The sequence below is a fragment of the Convolutriloba macropyga genome, chromosome 7 (assembly GCF_964194025.1).
Source record: "Convolutriloba macropyga chromosome 7, txConMacr16.3, whole genome shotgun sequence".
NCBI lineage: Eukaryota > Metazoa > Xenacoelomorpha > Acoela > Convolutidae > Convolutriloba > Convolutriloba macropyga.
In genome coordinates this window covers 56165631-56189033 of record NC_134474.1, presented here as the reverse complement: position 1 = coordinate 56189033, position 23403 = coordinate 56165631, and the positions used below count along the sequence as shown (strand labels likewise).

General features: G+C 36.0%; 1 protein-coding gene across 1 annotated transcript in view; it reads left to right on the top strand.

Moving 5' to 3' along the window:
* The window catches only part of LOC142343179 (dehydrogenase/reductase SDR family member 7-like), a 136848-nt gene that overhangs the window by 83937 nt on the left and 29508 nt on the right, over positions 1-23403 (top strand). The window contains exons 3-7 of the mRNA XM_075394882.1: positions 1647-1805; positions 2590-2687; positions 11099-11291; positions 16162-16208; positions 16901-17020. Of these exons, the coding sequence (XP_075250997.1) occupies positions 1647-1805; positions 2590-2687; positions 11099-11291; positions 16162-16208; positions 16901-17020 (617 nt within the window). The remainder of the gene's footprint in view (positions 1-1646; positions 1806-2589; positions 2688-11098; positions 11292-16161; positions 16209-16900; positions 17021-23403) is intronic.

Below are 23403 nucleotides of genomic sequence, written 5' to 3'. Positions count from 1 at the left end.
TAACGTCCCATTGCGTTGGATAATGGATCATCTTGGAAATGCTCTTGTTTGACCTCAAAGAAAAAATTTTCTCATCTATGAGCCTTAATTTATTAACGATTTCATTTGTCGGCTTGCTACCCGAGGTTTTTTGCTGCTTGGATCAGTCGCATCTATGTTCCTCGGAACTGCTTTTAAATAGGTGCGTTTATTTTTCCAACTATGCTCTGCTGTGCTTGTTGTTGAGCTGTATAATCGTTATCATTATCGATATTTTCAAGTGCACTTTTTTGAATGCTGGTAAGTTCATGGAATTAATTAAGTCTGGAAAAGCTCTTCTTGAAACAATTCTGATTGAAGGCAGACAACTGTATGTATTTAGATTTTATTCACTTTTCTGAATAAATTTGATTTTGACATCTTTTCTCTGTCAAATTTTTATTTATGATTCTAGTTTTCTGGCAACTGTTTAATTGCTCTCAAACGATGTTTGTAGCAATTATATTAGTCCTTTCGGTCTTTTTTAAGCAATTTTTTGCTTGACCGATTTTTGGTCTGACCCATTTGACTTTTCGTCCTCAAACGGGATAAACAGGTACACCCTAGTGGGCATTAATTGCACTTAGAAGAGCCTTTCAGCTCACTAGTCTCCAAGTATGCTATTCACAGAAACTGTTTTGGAGACTTATAATTATGGTGTGAAGGGCGGTTCTTAGAGGTTAAAAACACCCCCACCACTGTTGCCCCACGCTGCCAGCCGCACCACACTGTTGCTCCCCCCATCAGCACCCGGTGAACTCCCCCCGTGGCAAGCTACTGACGAAGTTCTTCTGAAAGCAATTCGCCCGACATTAGTCGGCTATGTTTCTTGACTCTGCAGTAAGTTCCGTTTGATTTTAGTTAAAGTCCCGTTGCGTAGGAAAATGGATACTCTTGGAAATGCTCTTGTTTGACTCCAAAGAAAATTTTTCTCTAATCTAAGAGCGCTAGTTTGTTAACGATTTTGTGTCGTCTGTGCTACCCTTTCAACTCCAGGAAACAGAAATTTTCTTCCTTTAAAATGTTTGTTTTTAAAAAAAATCCGCATGCGTCTCTTTAGGGCTTCCTATGTGGAATAGGAAAATTGTAATTGGATTTTTCTGTTTTCTGTGTTTCAAGTGTTGGCTATCTTGAAAATAAATGTCCAAGCATCACGAATTATTGAATACAAAAATTGAAAGACACTGCGTACAAAAGTTGACAAAAATTGTTTCTGAATAGATACTAGTTGACAATGGCCTAAAATGTTTGCGAGAAAAAATTGACAATCAAAAATAACGAAAAACGGAAATAACGAAGAATCTAATGTAATGCATATATTTTACAAACGCTGTCAGCTGTTAAAGGTAACCTAATAAATTGATGAGGTCATGGCTATTTTTATTCTTTCGAAGTACTTGTTTCGAAAGAATAAATTATTTCGATACGGGCACAATAATCAGAGCTCGTAGTTATATCTCAAACAAGCTTAGTTTCGCTCATCTTACAAAACCCCAGTTAAATAGGCACAATATTCAAGTTCCGAATTAATATAATGATTCTGAAAAGCTTGGTTTTGCGAAGAGTTTATTTGCGCTGCCTTGTCGACTGCAGAGGTGATGGTGGTAATTTATCGTTTGGTGTTTAAGAGGATAGTTTCCTGAAGAATTCAGTGGTGTGGATAACTGGTGCCTCCTCTGGGCTAGGAGAGGAATTGGCCTATAGGTTGAGCAAGATCTCCGGGATATCTCTTGTTCTCTCTTCAAGGAAGGAAAAAGAACTAGAGAGAGTGGCAGAGAACTGCAAAGGTGAGATGCTGTTTCATGATTACCTATTTATGTAAATAATTCCATTTGTAGCAATTTTTTTAGGCGAGTATTGACCGTGAGATTTAAATGCTCGGGTTTTTAGTATATTTAACGAAATGTTTTCTTTTGGTACTTTTAACGAAATATTGTTCGTTGCACTTGTCAACTACTTCACTCATTTTGATCGGCTAGTTTTATGCAGAAGCTGATCTGTTTTTGAAACCATTAAGCGTTTAGTATAAGAAGCTGCAACTCATTAATTAAGTCAGATAAAGGCCGAAGTGTGTAACCATTGAGCATACAACAGTGTGCTATTATTAACGTAATCATATTTTGAACAGTTTTGCGCGAGTTATGATATGTGATGATGCATGGATATTGATGAGTGCATGTAAATTTTAAAGTGTTTTACTCAACTCATATTTCGGTAACAATTGCTGCATAACTTTGCAATGAGATAAATTTGTAACATCTTATCAGAAGAATAAATGTAAGAGAAAGCGCAGACAGTGGCGAGCACTGCTTTCGTGATTGGAATATGAAAAACCTTTTCTTGCCGCTGCTGCTAAGTGAAAAATGGCTCGCAAAGCTTGTAGTTTTATCAGCAGACCAGATGCGGACGTTACGCTACAGCTGTAATCACAAGAGGAGTTGATTAAAACCATTACGGCTGTTTTCGCGCTCTCGAATTTATTCAGCAAATCACCTTCGTTTGGCTATTTGATGGTCCTGATTATAGCCTTGTAGTAATCTAATATTTATTGCAATTGGAAGTCTGTTTCAGCACTAGGGTGTAGTAAAGTGCTTGTGCTGCCCATGGACATTGCCGAGTACAATATGCATGAGAAATGCCTACAAAAAGTGGTTGAAGAGTTTGGCAAGGTTAGCTGCAGATTTATAAACCACTATTCAGCACGGAAAATATGGATCTCAGGCGTCAAATTTTCACCAGTTCCGGAGATAACATTAGTTGATGCGTTATTTCTAGTTCTTAATTTGAGTAGTTGTCTGTCTGATTCAGAGCATATATTGACCTCATTTAACCTGACTGCGCGCTTAGGAAACTTTGAAAGTGTTGGCTTCGTTTTCCTGAGAAATGGAAAGCAACTGTATGAGCACTCGGCAGCTCGATCTTTGGAGCAATTGTTTATTATGGTACCAAAGCCAGGTACACCTCAAATTCGAAGCGTCAAAAACTTCAAACAACAGTTAGATGCCAAATCAGCGTCCACCAATGTGCCATTACGCCAAACGTTCAAACAATTTTTTACCGTGATCTATGTCAATTCCGTTACAAATATCCGACGCTTTTCAATAATCGCTATATGTAATCGCTGTTTGAAAATTGCCCGTGAATTTTCAGCTGGTTTGAGATCCGGACTGTATGCCTTCCATTCTAGTACTTTCACAATTTTTCTTCGATTAAATTGCTGACAATCTCTGGTTTATGGACAGGAGGAATATCGTGGTGAAACGGAATGTCATGAAAATGCATTTTTTTCGTATTTTATGCAACATTTAAAATTTACAAAAGCGTTTGGCTTGTTTGACCATCTAAAATGCAATTTGGTCCGTCTGATTATTTTTCATCCCAAAATAAAAAGGGTCGTTTGTCCGAACTGTTTTTCAACAGATATTGTTCCATTTCTTGGAAAATCGGTTCTTCACGTCACTGGAGATGCGCCATTTAGTTTCATCAATATAAACAGTTTTCTGCCATAAGGAGATTTGCTTTCTGAGAATATCAATGGAAAATATCGATCAAAAACTTTTGCTTTTTGTCTGCAAATTGACGTTTTCGCTGCATTTCTCAAAACCCCACATTTTTTTCTGTACTTGATTTTATTTTTCAAAATTGGTGCATTGCAGCAGAAAGAGTGGCATCGATGCATTCGGCATCAGGACAATGTACCCAATGCAATTATAACCAATGCCAAAATACCCAATACCATTATACCCAATGCCATTATACCCAATGCCCATATACCCAATGCCATTATACCCAATGGACTTTGATATTTTGTTCAATAATCCGACAGCAAATTAGCAGTCGCTATTACCCGTATGTTTTAACAAACTTAATGGGCATGCCTCACCGGCCCGTGGGACTTGTTGTGAAACTATCACAACCGAACAAGTGATTAAATTATTATGCTTAATGGCCATGGCCATGCCTCAGCGGCCCGTGGGACTTGATATGAAACTATCACAACCGAACATGGGATTAAATTATCAGCTTATTAAATCATACGTGAAAGAGCTATTTTCTGCTAATTAGTACTCGGATTATGGAACGAAAATATCAATGTAAATTGGGTATAATGGCATTGGGTATTTTGGCATTGGGGATAATAGCATCGGGTATTTCGGCATTTTGTATATTGGCATTGGGTATTTTGACATTGGGTATTTTGGCATTGGGTAAATTGTCATGTAACCGATGCATTCCATTTTGCCTCATGGATTTCAGTGAACAAATGTAGCTGCAGAAATTCTCAAATTTTTGTGTTATCGTCCTCATCCGCTGCTAAAGCCTCATTAAAAACACGTACCAAACACGTTTCACGTTGTTTTCGATGTTGCGGAGGGCCTTGAACGAAAATATTGCCTATGTAAAGAAATTACTTTCATTTTTGATATTCACTGAGTTTTTAAAAAATTGTATTTGGTGATTGTTTTGGTCTGCTATATTTACAGCTGTTTTGTATGATAGTTTTTTTTCACAATGTAGATTTAGCGCATAGCAATGTGAATTTCATTGCCCATTAAACACTCAACTCTCGTATAGATTTGGTTCTGTTAAAATTTTTTGAAAGAATTTTCAATTAAAGTTGTCATAATCTTTGTTGTAATTTTGAGCGGTATTTTTAATAGCCGCCCTCATCTTCTCAGCCGGCTATTATAGCGCTCCTATTTTTTTTACTTCGTCGAATAAAAAAATGTTTCGCTTTCCCTCATTTTGCAGCTTTTTCAACATTTTGCGTGATATCTTTTTGACTTCTCTAGGCTAGTTTCTCTCTTCTCTCATTGTGCTTAAAGTGATTTTGAAAATCAGTTGCTCAGCAAAGCAATTCAAAATGAACAGAGCCAGTATAAAAAATTGAAGTCAGAAGTAGAAACGGGATAAACCCATGAAGCCCAATTTTAGATGCCCGCTATTTGAACGTCGTTCCTATAAGTCTTAATTACCATCTCTAATGCTTATTGGCATTGATAGTAGCTTTTGTAGCCTCTCTTATGAAACAGAATTATGTTCAACTACGAAATACCATCAAAATAAATCGGACTTAAAAAATGTTTTTGCACAAAAATCTTTTTTTTTTTCAATATCTTCTATTCTTTCAATCCCAATCATGCTTATTGGAATCAACGGCGGCTATTTTCCGGCAATCTGCCGGGTATGTTTTCGGTATAAAAGTTTTCAGTTTTCAAATGACTTCTGACATTGTGGCAATGTACTAAGCCCATATTAATTACTTTGTATGTCGGGGTGTATATGATTTTTGAAAAAATTGCTGATCCTCCTTGTTGGTCTATATCTGGTTTGCACATTTTTTGATGTTTATAGCTGCGAAGCTGTAAGCTGAGCGAAGCTATATTGCGGTGCTCTTGGTTTTTTTTTTGTTTCGTCGTCTGACGCTCTTTTTTCGTTTTACATTTGTTCACACAGCAAAGCTGAAAAATTCAAATTTTCTGAATGACTTCTTCCTCTCACTAACGGCATTTGCGCGCGTGACGTCATTTCTCACTCGCTTTAGCGAAAATTTTTTTGGTTATTTGCGTGATTAGATTTTGAGCATACGTGACTTACCTCACTCAATAAAATGACTTTTGAACTTTAAACCTTATGTTTAATTTGAATTTGTTTAAGGTCAAAGGAACTCATATGTGCAGTAATGGTCCCTAATAAGAGGCTTCTGCGGAATGAATTTTAACAAGCTTTATTAATTTATTGCTGAATGTTTTTTACTTGGTGTTTTGAGCGGCATCGATTTTTTTTTCAATTTAGATCTGTATCTGTTTCTATCTCTCTTATATGGCATGCAGGTCTATTCCTTCGCAGCTATTCCGGCAATCCGCCGGCTATGTTTTAATTTTAGGTGAAAACAAGTATTGGAAAACATTGTTTACCATTGAACGTGTATATAGTCAAACCAAATGTAGCCTTGAGATCATTAATATCTAATTTAAGTGGGTTTAAAGGGCTATCACGTTTTATTAGGGAGATAATAACGTGGAACTGATCGGCGAGCCATATGGGCATCCGATAGCTTTCTTGTCAATTTTTTTTTACTAAAGAACTGAGACATTATAGGTATTGAAAACTTATAATGAAACTCAATTTGAAACTCAAGATGCCTAACAGATAGCCTAACAGTTCAAAAACTTAATTGAAGTTTTTTAATATCTTGCTTATCGTAACAGAATTGAACGCGTTGCTAAAATCTGTTTGAATTATTTAAACAGTTGAAGATTGTCAAAATAATTTTTCTCGCGTATAACCCCTCTGAGCTGCTACGGCAAGCTTTTTCTAACAAATAAGTCAACAGACTCTGAACCCGCTTTCTGTGCAATGCAAGTGGTCTTAAATTGCGTACGACTTCTATAGGTTGAAACTCTCCTTTTCATTTTTCTCTATCAGTTTAGTTAGTACCGTACAAATGGGTGTCCAGAATATTAGCCGTGGAAATTTGCCAAAAAATCAAAAGAAGGAACATTAGAGGATTTAATTAGTGTGATAATTAATATAAGCAAACACAAGTGGAACGCGCAAATATCTTACTCGCTTGCACATGAAATTAACCGTAATGTCTCAACAAATATAGAATACCAAAATATATAATTTTCAATGAATCTGATTGGCTGAGAAACTTAAAACACAATTTTTTGCGTTATGATTAATTATTTTACCGCATCTGGCCATGGCCATGCCTCAGCGGCCCGTGGGACTTGATATATTTCTATCACAGTCGAACGCAAGCAGGCAATCAGAAAACAGAATGAGCTTTTTCTTAATTTTGATTGGTCAGCAATAAAATTTCTATACGTCTGCCATTTTCACTATCGCCGATATTAACGCAATCGGCCATGTCTCTTAGATAACTTGTGAGTGCGCCGATTGAAAGAGAGACAAAAATTTAGTGAAATTGTAAGTCGTTAAGTTAAGATAAATTTTGCAGCCAATTAAATTGCCTTCTGAAATGAGACTACCAAATTTTCAACCTATCATAACCGAGTATTTGAGAAATGAAATTTCCATGTTTTCTATTCAAAGAAGCAAAGCGAATTAATAAATAATCTTGAAATTATTGCGGGCAATAACCATGCCTCAGCGGCTTATGGGACTTGACATGAAACTATCACAACCGAACCGAAGGCCAATTAACCCGATTAAGTACTTTTCTTGGTAATCAATTAACAGTTTAGGGTAATCAAAAGCAACTTTTCGCTTTCGGCTCTTTTAAAATCAAGTCAGCTTTGGGCGCTTTCTAACGTCGGCTCTTTTACACGTAATCGCCTCGCGGGCCCTAGCCAAACAGCAGCGGCCTATGGGATTTGATATTAATCTATCACAACCGAACAAAATATCATGTTATTATCGCAAATTTGGTGCTTTCTCAAATCTGTTTGGCTAATGTCTGCTTTTTGGCTAATACTACATGCGGCTCATTTTCCTTTCGGCTAATATTCACGGCACCGTTCAAATGCTTGAGAACTGAGCGATGCTGGCTACATTTACCAGTTTCTTAATACTCTAATGATACTGTTAGACTTGTCTGCATATCTCAATGGACTGCTGGTAAATACTCATTGTACATCTTTGACAGACTTGTTGCTAGAAAGTTTGAGCGGATTGCTTTTCGGCTGAAATAGTGACTTCGTGAAATTATTTGTTTAGGCTAACCAAATCTGGCTTTTTAAACTGGGTCTCTTGTTCCTTGGGATGTTTCTTTCGTCGTGTCTTTGTCAGCTGTCATCAGAAAATTGCGACTTTGGTTTCCCGAACAATGTTTCTTTGGTTTGACTTTGTACCAGATGCCTGTCGTTGCGAATGCTCAAATCTCTGCATCCGTATTCTTTCCTGTTGTTCATCGTTTCTTGCCTACACGCTTAGAAGCAGGAAGAACACGCTTGCAGACGCTGATAAACGTGTTTCAATTTCCAAAGGAATTTGGTTGCGGCAGGCATTCTTCATGTGTAGCTTTTAGAAGTTCTGACTACCCGAGGCACATTTTACAGGAATATAAAGAAATGCTCGATTTGCTTATTGTGTCAAGGTGGGGCAGTATACGTAACTCTGCGTACGAAAAAGTGAAGATGGTGCTTCATTGGAAGATAGTGCTTTCGTTGGAACGTGGAAACTTGATTCGGGATCGTTGCTTTCTGGATCAGCCATTGGCTAAGTGAATCCAATGAGAAAGTATATTCAGTTGGCTCTGTTGATGATTTCTTCTGATCGTTTGATTAGTTACTAGTAAAAATAGCTGATGCTGCTTTCATCTTGTTCTCTCCAGCTATGGTAATTTTTCTGCAAAGCCTGATTGACATAGGAACAATAAAATCTTTTGTGCCGTGGCTGTCGTCTTCCACTATAGTTCTTTTCTGAAAACCACTATGGGGTAATAAGAAAGGTGGATTCAATTCATTGAAGGGAACTACCTTTCAAGTTTTTACTGGTTCCGAATTGAGCTCGCTTACAACTTAATGCTGACTTACAGACCAATTAAAAGGATTAAATTAACGTAAATATAGTCCATTCTTACAACGTATTAAGATGCCAAAAAGGAGAATTTTAAAAGGAGTTTTAAATGTTGTAATTTAACTAGAGAATTTGGTACCTGTCCACGACTGTAAAATGGCTCCACTTCTTTTCACCCCGATCGATTTAACCCGGCATGTCTTAACCCCATTTAATTTTACCCCGGAATTTAGCAGTCGACGTTACAAGCATGATATATTTTTAATAGCCGCCTTCAACGCTCTCAAACGGCTATTATTTAGGCGCTCTCCTTTTTTCGCAATTCAAAAAATTTGAATTGTATTGGGTCGGTGTATTTTTTTGAATATCTGTTCACACATTTTCATGATACTTGAAGTCATATTGGAGTTGTGATTTTGGCCACGGCGAAACATGAAATGGAACGAAAAAGCGAGTGGTTTTGCGGCGTGATTTTTTTTCGCTCTAATTTTAAGGTAGAGTGAGAAAACGGTGTTTGAACAAAAATTCGCTTTCTCGCTGAAGGTTTTGTGTTCACATTAGGCATTTTGCATTTTGATTTTAACTGTTTTTTCAATTTTTTGGATCGTATATTTTTCTAAATTGTTTTCCCAATCCATTCATAGTTCATTATAGGCCTAGTTTTTTAGAGTCAAATTAACATTTCTCGCTAGTGGTTTTTTGTTCTCCCTAGCAGCAATCTGACACTGAGCTTCTGTTTAATTGCTCTCGTATAGAAGCAATTATTTTAAACGTGTCTTTTTTTGCAAAATTTTTGCTTGAACGTTTTGACTTTTCGAGTGAATTTTACGCCCTTAAATTTTTTGCATTTCGCGTGATCTAAAATTCTCTATCAATCGTAATTGCATGCAGTTGAACTCAATTGGCAGCCGTTTAATACTATTAGTCAACTGATAGGTGCGCCGGAATTGGTGTAACTTGTTTCACTTTAAATCTTAATAGTGGTGTATCTTAACCTCTAATGTGGTTATTTGAAGCCCAATATTGAATTTCTTAGTCCCATCTGGGCTCCCCTCCTCCGCGCGGGCTGCAATTGATTAGAATTCCCACTAGTCGTTCGAAAGGAATTTTTTCGACGTTTAGTCGGATATGTTTGTTTTTTTTTATAATTTTTTTTGGAAATGGTTTTCCCAATTCACTCATAGTCCGTTTTAGGTCTAGTTTTTGGTTTAGTCATTGAAAATTCTTTGAACTGAACGTCAACACTTGTCCTGCTTTTTTTCATTCGCTTTATCTTTTGATAACGTTTTTCGTTTTACATAAGTCACGACTTTGACGTTTGACTTCTGACTTACCTCACTCATTGTTTCAACTGATTGGTTTTTAAATCCATTCACTCGATAAATAACGAAAGATAGTGGAGAGAATCAACGTCAAAAGAGTAAAATCAATTGAGACGGGATAAGCCGATAAAGTCCAGTCATTGAAACATGGAGAATTAGGTTATCAAAGTTCATTAGAGTGTTTGCTAGCTGACATTGGTTTTGAGCTTATTAGCTTTCAGTTTAGAAGCTGAATTATGTATAGTTTTAGAATCCAAGCGAAACTGCACGTCAAATTAGAACACTTTTTGACACTGAAAAAAATAGAAAAAAATTGGTCAATTTATTAATAGCTGCCCTCATCTTCTCAGCCGGATATTATAGCGCTCCTATTTTTTTTTTACTTCGTCGAACTTTTTTTCGCTTTACCCATTTTGCCGCTTTTTCGACATTTTGCGTGAAATCTTTTTGACTTCTCTAGGCTAGTTTCCTTCTTCTGTCATTCTGCTCAAAATCCTTTTAAACGGCAGCTGCTCGGCAAAGCAATTCAAAATGAAGAGAGTCATTATAAAAAAAATCAAAGTCAGAAATAGAAACGGGATAAACCCATAAAGCCCATTTGTAGATGCCCGGTACTTGAACTTTGTTTTCATAAGTTTTAGTTACTATCTATAATGCTTATTGGTATTGATACTAGACCCTGTAGCGCCTCACTGAGAGACAGGAGTATGTTCAATTACGAATTGACATCAAAATAAATCGAACTGAAAAATGTTTTTGTGCAGAAAATCAATCTTTGTTGATATTTTCTTTTCTTTCAATCCCAATAGAGTTATGGGAATCAACGGCGGCTATTTTCCGGCAATCTGCCTGGTATGTTCTCTTCTTTTTCTCGTTTTCTGTTTTAATCCTTATGTGCATCAAGCGCGTCAACGGCTGCTATTTTCCGGCAATCTGCCGGCTGTGTTTTCCAAATCAAGCTAACTAATTAATCCCAAGTTCGGTTGTAATAGTTTGATATGAATTTCCACGCATCTTTTAGGCGTGGCCAAATGATTATACTGTTACTATGTTATTAGTGTCAATTATTCAAAATATTAAAATTGGGGTAAAATTATAGAGTGTTCAACAAATAGGGGTTAAAAGCGGGTCAACGCTTGTAAGGTAAAATATATTGCCCTGTTTAATGAACGATTAAGAGTTGTGTTTGGAGTAGATAGGCTTTTCGCCATTTTAAAACGGGACATTGAACGCATTAATCGGCATTTGTGCCTATTTGGTACTAATTTCAGGTGGACGTGTTAGTAAACAATGCAGGAGTGTACCAACAGGGTTTTGTATTGGACTGTGATTTCCCTGTGCTGAAGAGGACGATTGAAGTGGACTTCTTGGGGCAGATATCTCTCACCAGACTGGTGGCCAAACACATGAAGGACACTAACACAAAGGGATTCATCACATTCGTCTCCAGCATTGCTAGCTTGGGTTAGAAATAAGCTTGGAAATAATTAATAGCCGCCGTCATCTTCTCTTAGTTATGAGTTGTTTTTAATTGCTCTCGTAGAGAAGCAATTATTGTAAACGTGTGTGAAATGTTTCAGCTCACATGTATTGCTTTCTTTGGTCAATAAGCTGTTAGTTTTCAAAAAACTTAACTGTATTTCTGAGTTGTGCTAGTTTTTTTGTACTTATTTTTGTCCTGTGACTTAACAATTATTAATGCCAGGTCTCCTCTGTTGATGAGGTTTGAGCTAATCGAAATAATCGTTTCAAACTTTAGCTAATGCCTTCAAACTGTAGCTGAAGCCACTTTTACACTATTTGTATTCAAAGTGTCAGCCATTTTTTTAAACCAAAATTGGTTTTATTCTGTTGTTTTATCCCTCCCTGATCTCATAAATCAAAGTTTTAGCACTTGCTGATGAGGAATAAGTTAATCTAATTAGTTTCCTTTTTCATATCGATTGTTTTTTTTCTGTTTCTCCCAAAAAAAGTTGATATATTATAAATTGCTCTCAAACGAAGTTTGTAACAATAATATTAGTCCTGTCGGTCTTTTTTATGCGGTTTTTCGCTTGACCGATTTTTCGTCTGACGCTTTTGACTTTTCGTCCTCAAAAGCGGATAAACAGGTAGGGCCCAGCGGGCATTAAGTGCTCTTAGAGCCTTTCAGCTCAAACTGTTTTGGATACTTTACTTACGGTGTGAAGGGCGGTTCTTAGAGGTTGAGACCCCCCCCACCCCCGCTGTTGCCCCCCAACCCAGTGTTGCCCCCCATCCGCCCCAGGTGCATCCACCCCCCCCCCCCCGTGGCTAGCTACTGACGAAGCCAACCGCTCGCCTGTCGTTTGAGAGCATTTCGCCCGACGCTAGTCGTTTATGTTTCTTGCATTCTTTTGTTGTATTTGTCTTACCCCTCGCTTAATCTCGAAAAAACAGTTCTGATTGGCTTTCCAATGGAGCGTAATCTTGGTCAATTTTTTGGCGCCATCTTTTAGCTAACGTCTGCACTGACTCAGATACCGCTTGTTTTTGAAATTTTTCAGTCAATTTGTCAATCTTATCTTAATTTTTCTACGTTGGTTTATTTAGTTTTTGTTCTTTTGGCTGTGTCCGACATCGATTCCTACAATGTTGCTGTGTTGTATCAGCATATTTTGTTATTATTTTTCGATTTTTTTGTTCCTTTTTGCGCATATAGGATAGTGGGTTCTGTTGACTGTTTCAGTTTAATGTTGTTGTGAAAATGTTAATTGTCAGATCAATTGTTAAATAATTGCTCTCAAACGAAGTTTGGAGCAATTATATTAGTCCTGTTGGTCTTTTTATGCGATTTTTCGCTTGACCGATTTTTCGTCTGACTTATACTTTTCGTCCCTAAAAACGGATAAACAGGTAGCGCCCAGCGGGCAGTTAGTTTCATTAGGGGCCCTTTGCCTCGTTTAGTAGTTCTTCAATTGCTTAGTGTGGTGAAGTTACTGGGAAGGCCGTAGTTTAAGGTTAAAATGTCATTTTGAGTTTTTGAGCCCAATATGTTGCCTTTTCCTGTTTTTCGTCATTTTTAGATTTTTTGCCGAGACAGTCTAAAATTGAGGCTCGTTAAAGATGATAAAATTCTGTTGCAAGACCTAAGTACTTTTTATGACCATTTTAAGAGCCATATGTTTTGGTAATTCAAACAAAAAACACGCAATTTTATACTAATTTTTTTCAAGCTTTTCGAAAATTTTTGTTATTTCTTAGGTTTTCCCCAGCCTGAAGAGCCAAGGATCCCCCTCTAAGGTTTGATCATAGGTTACTGTATAGTTTCTAGATGTAATGAATTGTTTTTCAAGATTTAAACATCACAAATTTTAGCCTTCTTTGGACAAAACTTGCAATTTTATTTTTATTTTTTTGGCATTTATTGTCATTCGAGTTTTTCCAGACGCAGGGTACAGAAAACATCCTTATGGATTTGATAATAAGTCTGAAATATTTAACTGGCCATGGAGTAGCTTTCAACTTTTTAATTTCACAACTTTTATCAATTTTTTGAGAAAACTTGCCATCTTTTTTCAATGTCTTCGACATTGTCACTATTCAGGTTTCTTCAGCCTCACTGGTTAGAAAAGTTTCTTAAGGGTTTGATAATAAGCTTCTGAAATTTTTTTATTGGCCTTGGAATGGTTTTCAACTTTTTAATATCACAAATTTTACCAGTTTTTTTTTTTTAAAATTTGCAATTTTTTTCATGTTTTTTTTTTTAAAATTTGTCGTTTTTTAGGTTTTTCCAACCTCCAGAGCCAAGGGTCCTCCTCTAGAGTTTGATAATAGGTTACTGCATAGTTTATAGATGTAACGTTTTTCAAAATTTTGATATCACGAATTTAAGATATTTTTTTTAAATGTAATTTTTACAAGTTTTTTTAATTTTGATTTTTTTGGCACCATCGGCACAGGGACCTCCTCCAAGGTTTGATATTAAGCTGCTGCATAGTTTCTAAGTTAATGCATTGGTTATCAGTTTTTTAATGACTCGAGTTATAGAAATTGTTGGATAATTTATGGTACTTTTATTGTAATTTTTGAAACATTTTTATGTTCCAAATTTAAGAATATATATATATGAGCCAGTGGAACTATTTAAAGTTTGAAATAGGAATACTGGATGTTCTCCTGAGAAAATGAAATGGTTCTGAAGTAATTGAAATTACAAATTATAGCAAGATTTTTTTAGCAAGTTACATTTTGCAATTGTTTTTAAAATTTTTAAAAAATATTTTTGTCCTTTTCTGAGTTTAAGGATCATTACTGGCCAACAAAACTTTTAAAGTCTTGCTGATGGGTTACATGACAGAACTACCGAGACATGGTTTTAACATTTTTTTGAATGCGAAGTGTAGAATTTTTTGAGTTTTGTACTTGCAGTTTTCTATTTAATTAGTAGCAAGGCTAGAAAACTAGCAGTTGCTGAGTCGAATCTCATCGTGAAAAATATTCCCAGCTCTTTCTCCCTCTCTGTTGGCTGGGGTTTACTGCCTTCTCGTTCTCGTTTACGCTTTATCTCGCACACTATTTCTCTCTCTCTCTCTCTCTCTTTCCTTTACTCTTTTGCTTGTGGCGCGATGTCATCATCTATTACCCGCACCTCACGCCCTTAATTTAATCTAGAGCTAGCCTTTGTTGAAGCCTCCATGGCTAGCTACTGTTGAAGTCAACTGCTCGCCTGTCGTTTGAGAGCAATTCGCCCTACGTTAGTCGGTTATTTTTCATTTATTTGGCTTGTATTTCACGATCTGTCCTGCTGTTTTTTTTTCAAGTTTACGTTTTACACAAGTGACGACTTTCAGATCTGATTTCTGACTTTCTCTACTCACTGTGTCAACTAAGTGAAGTTTTTAATTCAGTCCGCTACTTTACTGGAATACGTTTAAGGTCAACATGCCGGAGCTTTGTCTTCATGTTTAGACTTAAGTGCGTTAAGTTATCAGAGTTCCTTAGATTATACTGCTAACTGATATTAGTTTTAAGCTAATTTTTCTCAATTTGAAAGGTTGTAATGTCCATGGTTAGCGAATCTAATGAAACTGCGAAAAAATTAGAACACTTTGACCATTAGGAAAAGGCTGCGCTGTCGTCAGTTTCTTTTCTCACACCGTTTTCATCACAAAGGTGCTCAGTGGGGTCAATAGGGTCTATTGTCTGGCAATCTTCCGGCTATGTTTTTACGTAGAAAACCTGAGTTCTTCGCAGCCATATTTTAAGTATCTCCCTTAAGTGCTATCAGGCTTGCTTCTTTTGATTGGTTGATATAGAAAATGAGAAATATTGCACGCAGTGATATTTCAAAGTTTTTACTGCCGCCCTACTACCAAACAGCTGACTCTATGTAGTTCTGTACAATTTACTTAGAATTTAATAATTTATTAAAATTTAAGCAGAAATTCTTTCTGAATAGCAATAAAAGGCTGCGTTAGTTAACTTAGAGAAAGATAGCAAAACTGGCAGCAAGCCTCTAGCAATAGTAAATTTAAGTAAAACAGATCCAATGTGGTTAATGTTTCCTTTACTTTTCTTTTTCAATATGAGCTGATTATGATAGATATCGTTACATTTTGTGAACCATTCGTTTTGTATGCAGGCTTTAAAAAACCGTCTGGCGTCTCAAAGATTTAGAAGTTGATCAAACAAATATTCGGATTTCTCAATCTTCATTAATCCGTGGGAAAACTTGGCGTAGTAAAGTTGGTCATTTGAATTTTATTGTATTGCACTGGATTTCTGGCTAAAACAAACAAAGAGTCGCTTAATTCTACTTCAATTCTATATCGGGATAGTTTTCAAATTAATATTTTTGTTTTGAAATCGTCGGTAAATTTGCATTAGTTATCAATTGCTCTGTTGCGTCTTAGTCCTTATGCATTTGCAAAGCTGCAACTATGAGACTTCTGCTATCATATAGAGCGACAAATTCGATAATATTTGTATAAGTGTTGCTTGAGCTATTCTGTTAGTGATCTACAAAATAATAACATTGTAAAATGAAAGCTATCCGAACGGTAAAGATTATTTGCATAATTTCCTTCGCCAGTAGCAGTTCTAAGATAGAACTCAAAAGAGAGCCTTAAAATCTGTATTGATCTACGTAGACTGTTGAAGTTATGCTTCACACTAAGCAGTAATATTGTCATAATAGCTTATTTGAAGGCCTTTTCATAATTAAAGGATCTCATCAAATAAAATAATGGTCTTCAGTGATAAGTTGATCTATTTTAAAAAGTATCTGAAACCAAAATTTGAACCTGATTTGCGCTTTATTAAAACCAAAATTTTCAGGACAGTTTATTGTTATTTTTGTCTATGTGTGTGTTAGGTGTGCCCTTCACAGCAACGTACAGTGCTGCAAAAGCTGCTCTAAATGTAAGACTTGTGTTCCCTCTCACCAAAATCAAGAGATTGTAGCTTCACAAATTACAATAATCAACAAAAAATTGATGTTATCTTTCTTTCGCTCCAGAAGCACGAGTGTTGTCATTCGTCTGCTTATTTAACATTTTCCTCCTCGTGTGGGCACAACGTTTTACTTCGTACTAACAGATCTTTCGTGTTCTGTCTTTCCCGAAACTGTTCTTAACGGAAAGAATCTTTTAAAATTCATTTTTGTCAATCAGTATTGTGATTTCAGGTGAAAAATCTGAAAACCACTTAAACTATGCAAGCATATCATCAATTGTTCGGATCTTTTCTGCCCCATCTAAGTAGGTACAAAATGTTCAACCCCCTCTCCATCCCCCTCCCAGGTGATGCACGTTCTATTTTTAGCTTTGATAATGTACTGCAGAATAACATAGTTTGCCTGGGGTCATAATCGGAATAAATCCAATTATTGGGTGCAACATATAGAATTCTTTCTGTATTGTGATGAGTGTCATTTACGAAACGCCGTTTCCAGACTAAGCTTTAGGAGCCTTTATATTGTCACAATTGGTTTTTATAATTTAAAAAGAAATGTGAACTATGTTTTAATTGGACTCAGCCTGCTGTCTTCATAGAATGATCTCAATCCTATCGCATCTTGTGTAATTCCCTCATAATAACTGTGTTGTTTTCAGTGTTTCGCATATGCAGTTGCCAATGAGTGGCTGGAGTGTGGGATTGATGTGCAAGTGGTGAGGTTGGGACCTGTTATAACTCAAATTGGGGAGAATTCACTCATGCGCGCTGAGAACCAGGTTTATAAAAATTTTGGTGTTGAAAAACAGTTTGTAGCAATTGAATAAGTGCTGCTGGTCTCTATTCATGCAAATTTTTGTAATACCGACTTTTCGTTTTATACTTTTTTGCTCTAACCAATTAAATTTTTCTCCTCAGAAACAAGATTACAGGTAAAGCCCGGTGGAGGGAATTAAGTTGCTGATCAGTTCTCTTAAGGCCAGACCCTTACTAATCTCGTATGCGGATTAAGCGAAGCTTTTGAGGAGACATAAATAAATGGTGTGAGCTTGACCCCCTTCAATTAACCTTAAACTAGCCTACTTAAACTGCTCACCAGTTGTTAGAGAGCAATTAGCAAGATCTGGACGCTTTGATTTTTCGAGTGACTTTTTCACATTTGACTGCTTGAGTTTTGCTTGATCTAAAATGCTCGCATTAATAGTTGCCCTCATCTTTTCCGCCGCCTATTCTTGTGCCCCTTTTTTACAATCCGAAGTATTTGGATTGTGTTAATTACATGGCTTTTTTCTGAAATCTGATCGCGTTTTTTTCGAGTTTTTCATGTCAGTGAGAAGTCAAATTAGTCAGCGAGAGTTCAAATTTTGGCTAGCCATTCGTCTTGTCATTGAAGATAAAAATTTTGTTGGTCTCAATAATTTAAAATTGATTAAACAATTATTGCGGATTTCTCAATCTTCATTTATCCATGGGAAAGCTTGTTGAAGTCGAAGTTGGTCATTTAATTAATAGCGGCCCTCATCTTCTCAGCCGGCTATTATAGCGCTCCTATTTTTTTTACAATTCAAAGAATTTGAATTGTATTGGGGAGCTGTTTTTTTTAAGATGTGTTCACACATTTTTCAATGACTTGATCTTTCAAAACGGGATAAACAGGTAAAGCCCAGCGGTCATTGAGTTTCATTAGAGGCCCAAAGTGAGCTTCAGTAGTCCTTGTTAGGAGTTTTTGGGCTCAAAATGCTGCATTTTTTCATGTTTTTTGTGATTTTTTTAAAAATTTTTTTGCTTTAGTCTTACGTTGAAGTTTTTGAAAAAGGATGAAGGGATTTTGCGAGACAAAATAACTTGTGATGACCATTTGATGAGCTATATGTTTTGGTACTACAAATACAAACATGCGAAATGATAACTAATTTTTGCAATTTTTTTCAAGTTTTTTGAAAATTTTTAACATATTTTGAGTTTATCCCGCTTCAGGGGCCAGGAAATGCCCTTTGTGGTCTGACAAGAGAGCACTGTATGGTTTGTAGTAATAATGGATTGGTTTTCAACGTTTTAATGTCTAGAAATTTGGCATTTTTTAATAAAAGTTTTGCAATTTTTTCAAGGTTTCCTTAAGTTTTTGTCAATTTGTGATATTTTTCCATTCTCAAGTGCCATAAAACCTGAAGAGGGTCAGTATAAAAAATCAAAGTCAGAAATAGAAACGGGATAAACCCATAAAGCCCATTTTTAGATGCCCGGTACTTGAACTTTGTTCGCGTAAATTCTAGGTACTATCTATAATGCTTATTTGTATTAATACTACACTGTAGCCTCTCACTGAGAGACAGGAGTTTGTTCAATTAAGAAATGACATCAAAATAAATCGCACTTAAAAATGTTTTTATACAAAAATCAAATTTTGTTGATATTTTCTTTTCTTTCAATCCCAATAGAGTTATGGGAATCAACGGCGGCTGTTTTCCGGCAATCTGCCGGGTATGGTTTTAATTGCTCTCGTAGAGAAGCATGTATTGTAAACGCGTGTCTTCTTTTTTTGCAGAATTTTCGCTTGACGGTTTTTGACTTTTTGATTAACTTTTACGCCCTTGACTTTTTGCGTTTTGCGTGACCTAAAGTTCTCTTAATCCCAATTTCAAGCAGCTTAACTCAATTGGTAGCAATTTAATACTGGGAGTCAAATGAAAGTGCGCTGAAACTGGTGCTATTTTTCACTTTATATTTTAATAGTTGTGTATTTAGCTCTAAGGTTATTTGAAACCCACTATTGAACTCCTTAGTCCCATTAGGCTCCCCTCCTCCCCCGACTGGAGCAGACGGGAATTGATTAGAGCTTCCACTAGTCGTTTGAGAGCGAGAGCAATTCTTCCGACGTTTAGTCGGTTATGTTTGTTTACTGACTTTATGCAAATTTTGGCCGATTTTTTCGGCTTTTGAAGATCTTTCTTCTGGTTTTGTGCTGCTCGCTCAATTTGTTTTGAGTTTAGTGATATTTTATTAGTTTTGCTCCTAAAAAGTGCTATCAAAGACTATAGAGGGCATTTATCATTGAAATAAATAATTTAATTGTGTTATTTTTTTGCATTTTTTTATTCTCTGAATTTTTTTGTTGTTTAATATATTTCTGACAGGTGGGTAAATATTTTTGCAGAAAAACTACTAAAACTTCTTTCTAAATAATGGCTGGGAGTTAGCCTCCTTTTTGAAGAATTATGTTGGAAATATTATTTGTTGATGTTGTCCTTCGTTTACTGTCGCTTTCCTCAGTTTTCTCTATATGAACTTTTTGCTGATTTCTCTGTCAATCGTTAATTGAATGAAAACTAAGTGTGTCTTGAGGTCTTTTGACAGTAATTTTTATTGAATAGCATTCGCTAAAGAAATTTCTACATGTTTTATCAGTTTTTGTTGTTAAATACTTCCATTGTTTTTTTGCTATTAATTCGAAATGATTAGTATAGTTAAGTAAGAATTTCATTGTGTCAGTTAAGGTGGTCAATTATCCACTTCGAGTCGTTTGCGGAATTCTTCTAGCTACTTTTTTTTCTGATCTGTTCTTTTATTCGGCTTCTTCCCGTCAGTGAGAGGTGAATTTGAGTGGAATCTTTGACTTCTCTAGGCTAGTTTCACTCTTCTGTCATTCTGCTCAAAGTACTTTTAAACAGCAGCTGCTCAGAAAAGCAATTCAAAATGAAGAGAGTCAGTATAAAAAATCAAAGTCAGAAATAGAAACGGGATAAACCCATAAAGCCCATTTTTAGATGCCCGGTACTTGAACTTTGTTCTCGTTAGTTTTAGTTTCTATCTATAATGCTTATTGGTATTGATACTAGACCCTGTAGCCTCTCGCTGAGAGACAGGAGTATGTTCAATTACGAAATGACATCAAATTAAATCATACTCAAAAATGTTTTTATACAAAAATCAATTCTTGTTGATATTTTCTTTCCTTTCAATCCCAATAGAGTTATGGGAATCAACGGCGGCTTTTTTCCAGCAATCTGCCGTGTATGTTTTAATGCCCTTTAGTGATATAATTTTCCCTCACTGGCTAATTTAGGGTACAACTGCCGGGTATGCTTTTATTTCACTGGTGTTTCTGGTTGAAATAAAGAGTTTCGTAATGCTTAACTGATTTGGTTTAATTTGCAATTTAAGGGTTCTATTTTGAAATAATCTTTAAACTTGTATTAGAAAAATTGTTCTGCGTCTTCAAGTCCAAAGTTATTATGCATTTGCAAAGCTGCAATTATCAGACTTCTGATATCTTATAGAGAGTAACAATTCGAAAATATTTGACTGAAAGGTATTCGAGCTTTTCCGGTAGTGTTTGAACCGTGAAAGCGAATAGGTTTGAAACATAGAGGTGTAGCGAAAAAAAATTGTTCAAGTGGGGAGTTTAGAGTGTAATTTTTGCTCTTTTGTGTCCTGATTTCTTCAAGCATTCATGCAATTTTTCACGAAGTCCTACAAGTGTTCTAATAATTCATCGTTGCATTTTTCATCAATTGTCTGTTAATGTTTTTATATAATTTAGACAATGTCTCTTGTGATAGAATATCAGTGATTTTTTGTTTTGCAGTTTTGGTTATTAATTGCTCTCAAGCAAAGTTTTTATAAATTATGTTAGTCCTGTCGGTCTTTTTTATGCGGTTTTCGCTTGACCAATTTTTGGTGTGACCAATTTGACTTTTCGTCCACAAAAACGGGATAAACAGGTAGCGCCCAGTGGGCATTAAGTGCTCTTAGAGCCTTTCAGCTCACTGGTCTCCAAGTATGCGATTCACAGAAACTGTTTTGCTTAGTCATACTTATGGTGAAAACGGCGGTTGACCCACCACCACAACACCCCCCGCACATCAGCCCCCCTCTCATTTCACCCCCAATACCCACCCCTGCACACCGCTCCGGCCATAAGGGCCCAGTGCAACCAAAAACACCTCCCACCGTTGCCCCCCCCCCCCCCCGCTCACCTCACGCCCGTTCAATTAAGCTAAAGCTAGCCTTACTAAACCCTGGCTACCTACTGACAAAGCCAGTCGGTCGTTTGACAGCAACGCGTCCGAAGTTTGTCGGTTATGTTTGTTTTTTGTCTTATTAACCGTGTTCTCACCGGCTCTCTAAAAAGGCGTTGTAGAAGGCGTAGAATAATTTCAATTGATATCTAAAAAATTTTTGACTAATTTTTCAGAGATGGTTTTCAAAAGTTTCAATGTTTGAGTTTCTGCCATTTATAAAGTTGTGGTTGTGATTTTATCACTCAGTCACATTACTGACAGCGCTGATCTTTCGTTAATGAGGCAGTAAATAATGGTTTGAGTTGATCTTTATTGTTTTTAGTCTTTAAAATTGAGTTTGCATGTATTTGTTGTAGTTATGGTTCACTTATGGTTCATATCACTCAATCACTTAAATTCATCAGGACAAAAATTGGTTGCTAAAGAAGCTAAATTGACCAGTTCCATTATCCCATTAGTTCCATTATTGACAATCTAAATTATTTGATGATCAGATGTAAAAGAATGTAGTTATTGATTTGAGTTAACAGCAGCGGTTTTCATGAATTCAAACTGTTATTGTCCTGCCTGTTTTTGTTTTTCTTCTGGACTTGTCTCTCGGTGTCAAAATTAGCTGTTCTCATTTGCCCTCTAGCGCGGTGTAAATAATTAATTACTAATATCTGCGTCAGCAATTCCAGGCGGCTATTATTGCGTTCCTATTTTTTTTACTTCGTCTAACAGATTTTTGTCTTATCCTGGCTTCTCGGAATTGACTTTTTCAACGACTTCAGTGACTTCTACTGCTTTGCAGTTAAAATTTGTGTTCGTGACTTACCTCACTCAAAAAATGACTTCTGAAGTCACTTAATGAACTTTGATTTTTATGAGCATATACTAGTTAAAGATGAAAAGTGTGCATCCAAGTAGTGCCAAACGTATATGCCCTAATTCTTGAGTATTAGAGTCTGGTCAATCTGTTTATCTTATTTCTTTAGTTGTTTCAACTCATGGAAGGCCACAAGCGTCCATCGCGGCTATTTTCCGGCCATCTGCCGGCTATGTTAATAAAGGCTGGCCTCATTTTATTGGCGCAATTTTTAAACTATTGCTCTGACTGGCTTAGGTCGCATTTTTGGAAAAGCTTTATTTGTGATTATTTGAATCACGCATTTTTTGACATTTTATATGTTCCGTTTCACCCAACTGAACTGCTAACTGTTGATTTATGATCTCTTAAGTTGTATTCTGTACTGCAATTAACGAGTTTTGAGTGCAGTGTTCTTTTTTGGACTTCGGTGCCAATAAATATCAAAGCATTCTGTTTTCCACTAAATTTCCCTATTTTTGCCCATTTTTCATAGTCTTTTTTTGATTTCCCTAAGTTTGCTGTATTCTTTACTCAGTCTCCGGACGCCTAGTGCCAATTTCTAATTAATATATTATTTTCATCGATTTTAAAAAATAAAAAAATAAAACTATTCTTTGTTCAAAATTTAAATGTTTGCCAGTTTTTTGTTTTGTCTTAGACGCATGTAGCATCTTATCTTTTGTCGACTGTCATAGTTTTATGTTGCTGTAAAGATTTTGATTTTCAGGAAATAATTTATTTGAATGCTTTGGAGTGTTATTCAAGACTTATCTTGCAATTTTTTTTACTTGTCGATCAAAAGTTTAATTCGCTTTTCCTTATTTTAGATTGTTCAATATCTTTCAGAATATCTGTTGGGCGTCTCTACACTTGTTTATCTCTTCTCTATTTCTGCTCGAAGTTTTTTTTAAAAGCAACAGTTGTTCAGCAAAACTAGAATCAACAGATGTCGAAAAACAAAATAGAAATGGAAACGTGATAAACCCATAAAGCCCAAGTTTATATGACCGCTACTTGAACTTTGTTCCGATAGGTCTTAGGTATCATCTTTTTTGTTTATCCGTATTGATACTAGCTTCTGTAATTTCTCAGTAAGAAACAATATCTTCAACTATAGAATGACATAGTTCGCACTATAGAAATGTTTTTGTACAAAAACAGTTTGTTTTTCTTTTTCAATCACAATCGTAGTTATGTGAACCAATGGCAGTGTTTTTCTGGCAATTTACCGGATATATCTCAGAATGTAAGTTGATAACTTGCGTTGCGTCCGTGTGTTAAATAAAGTCTA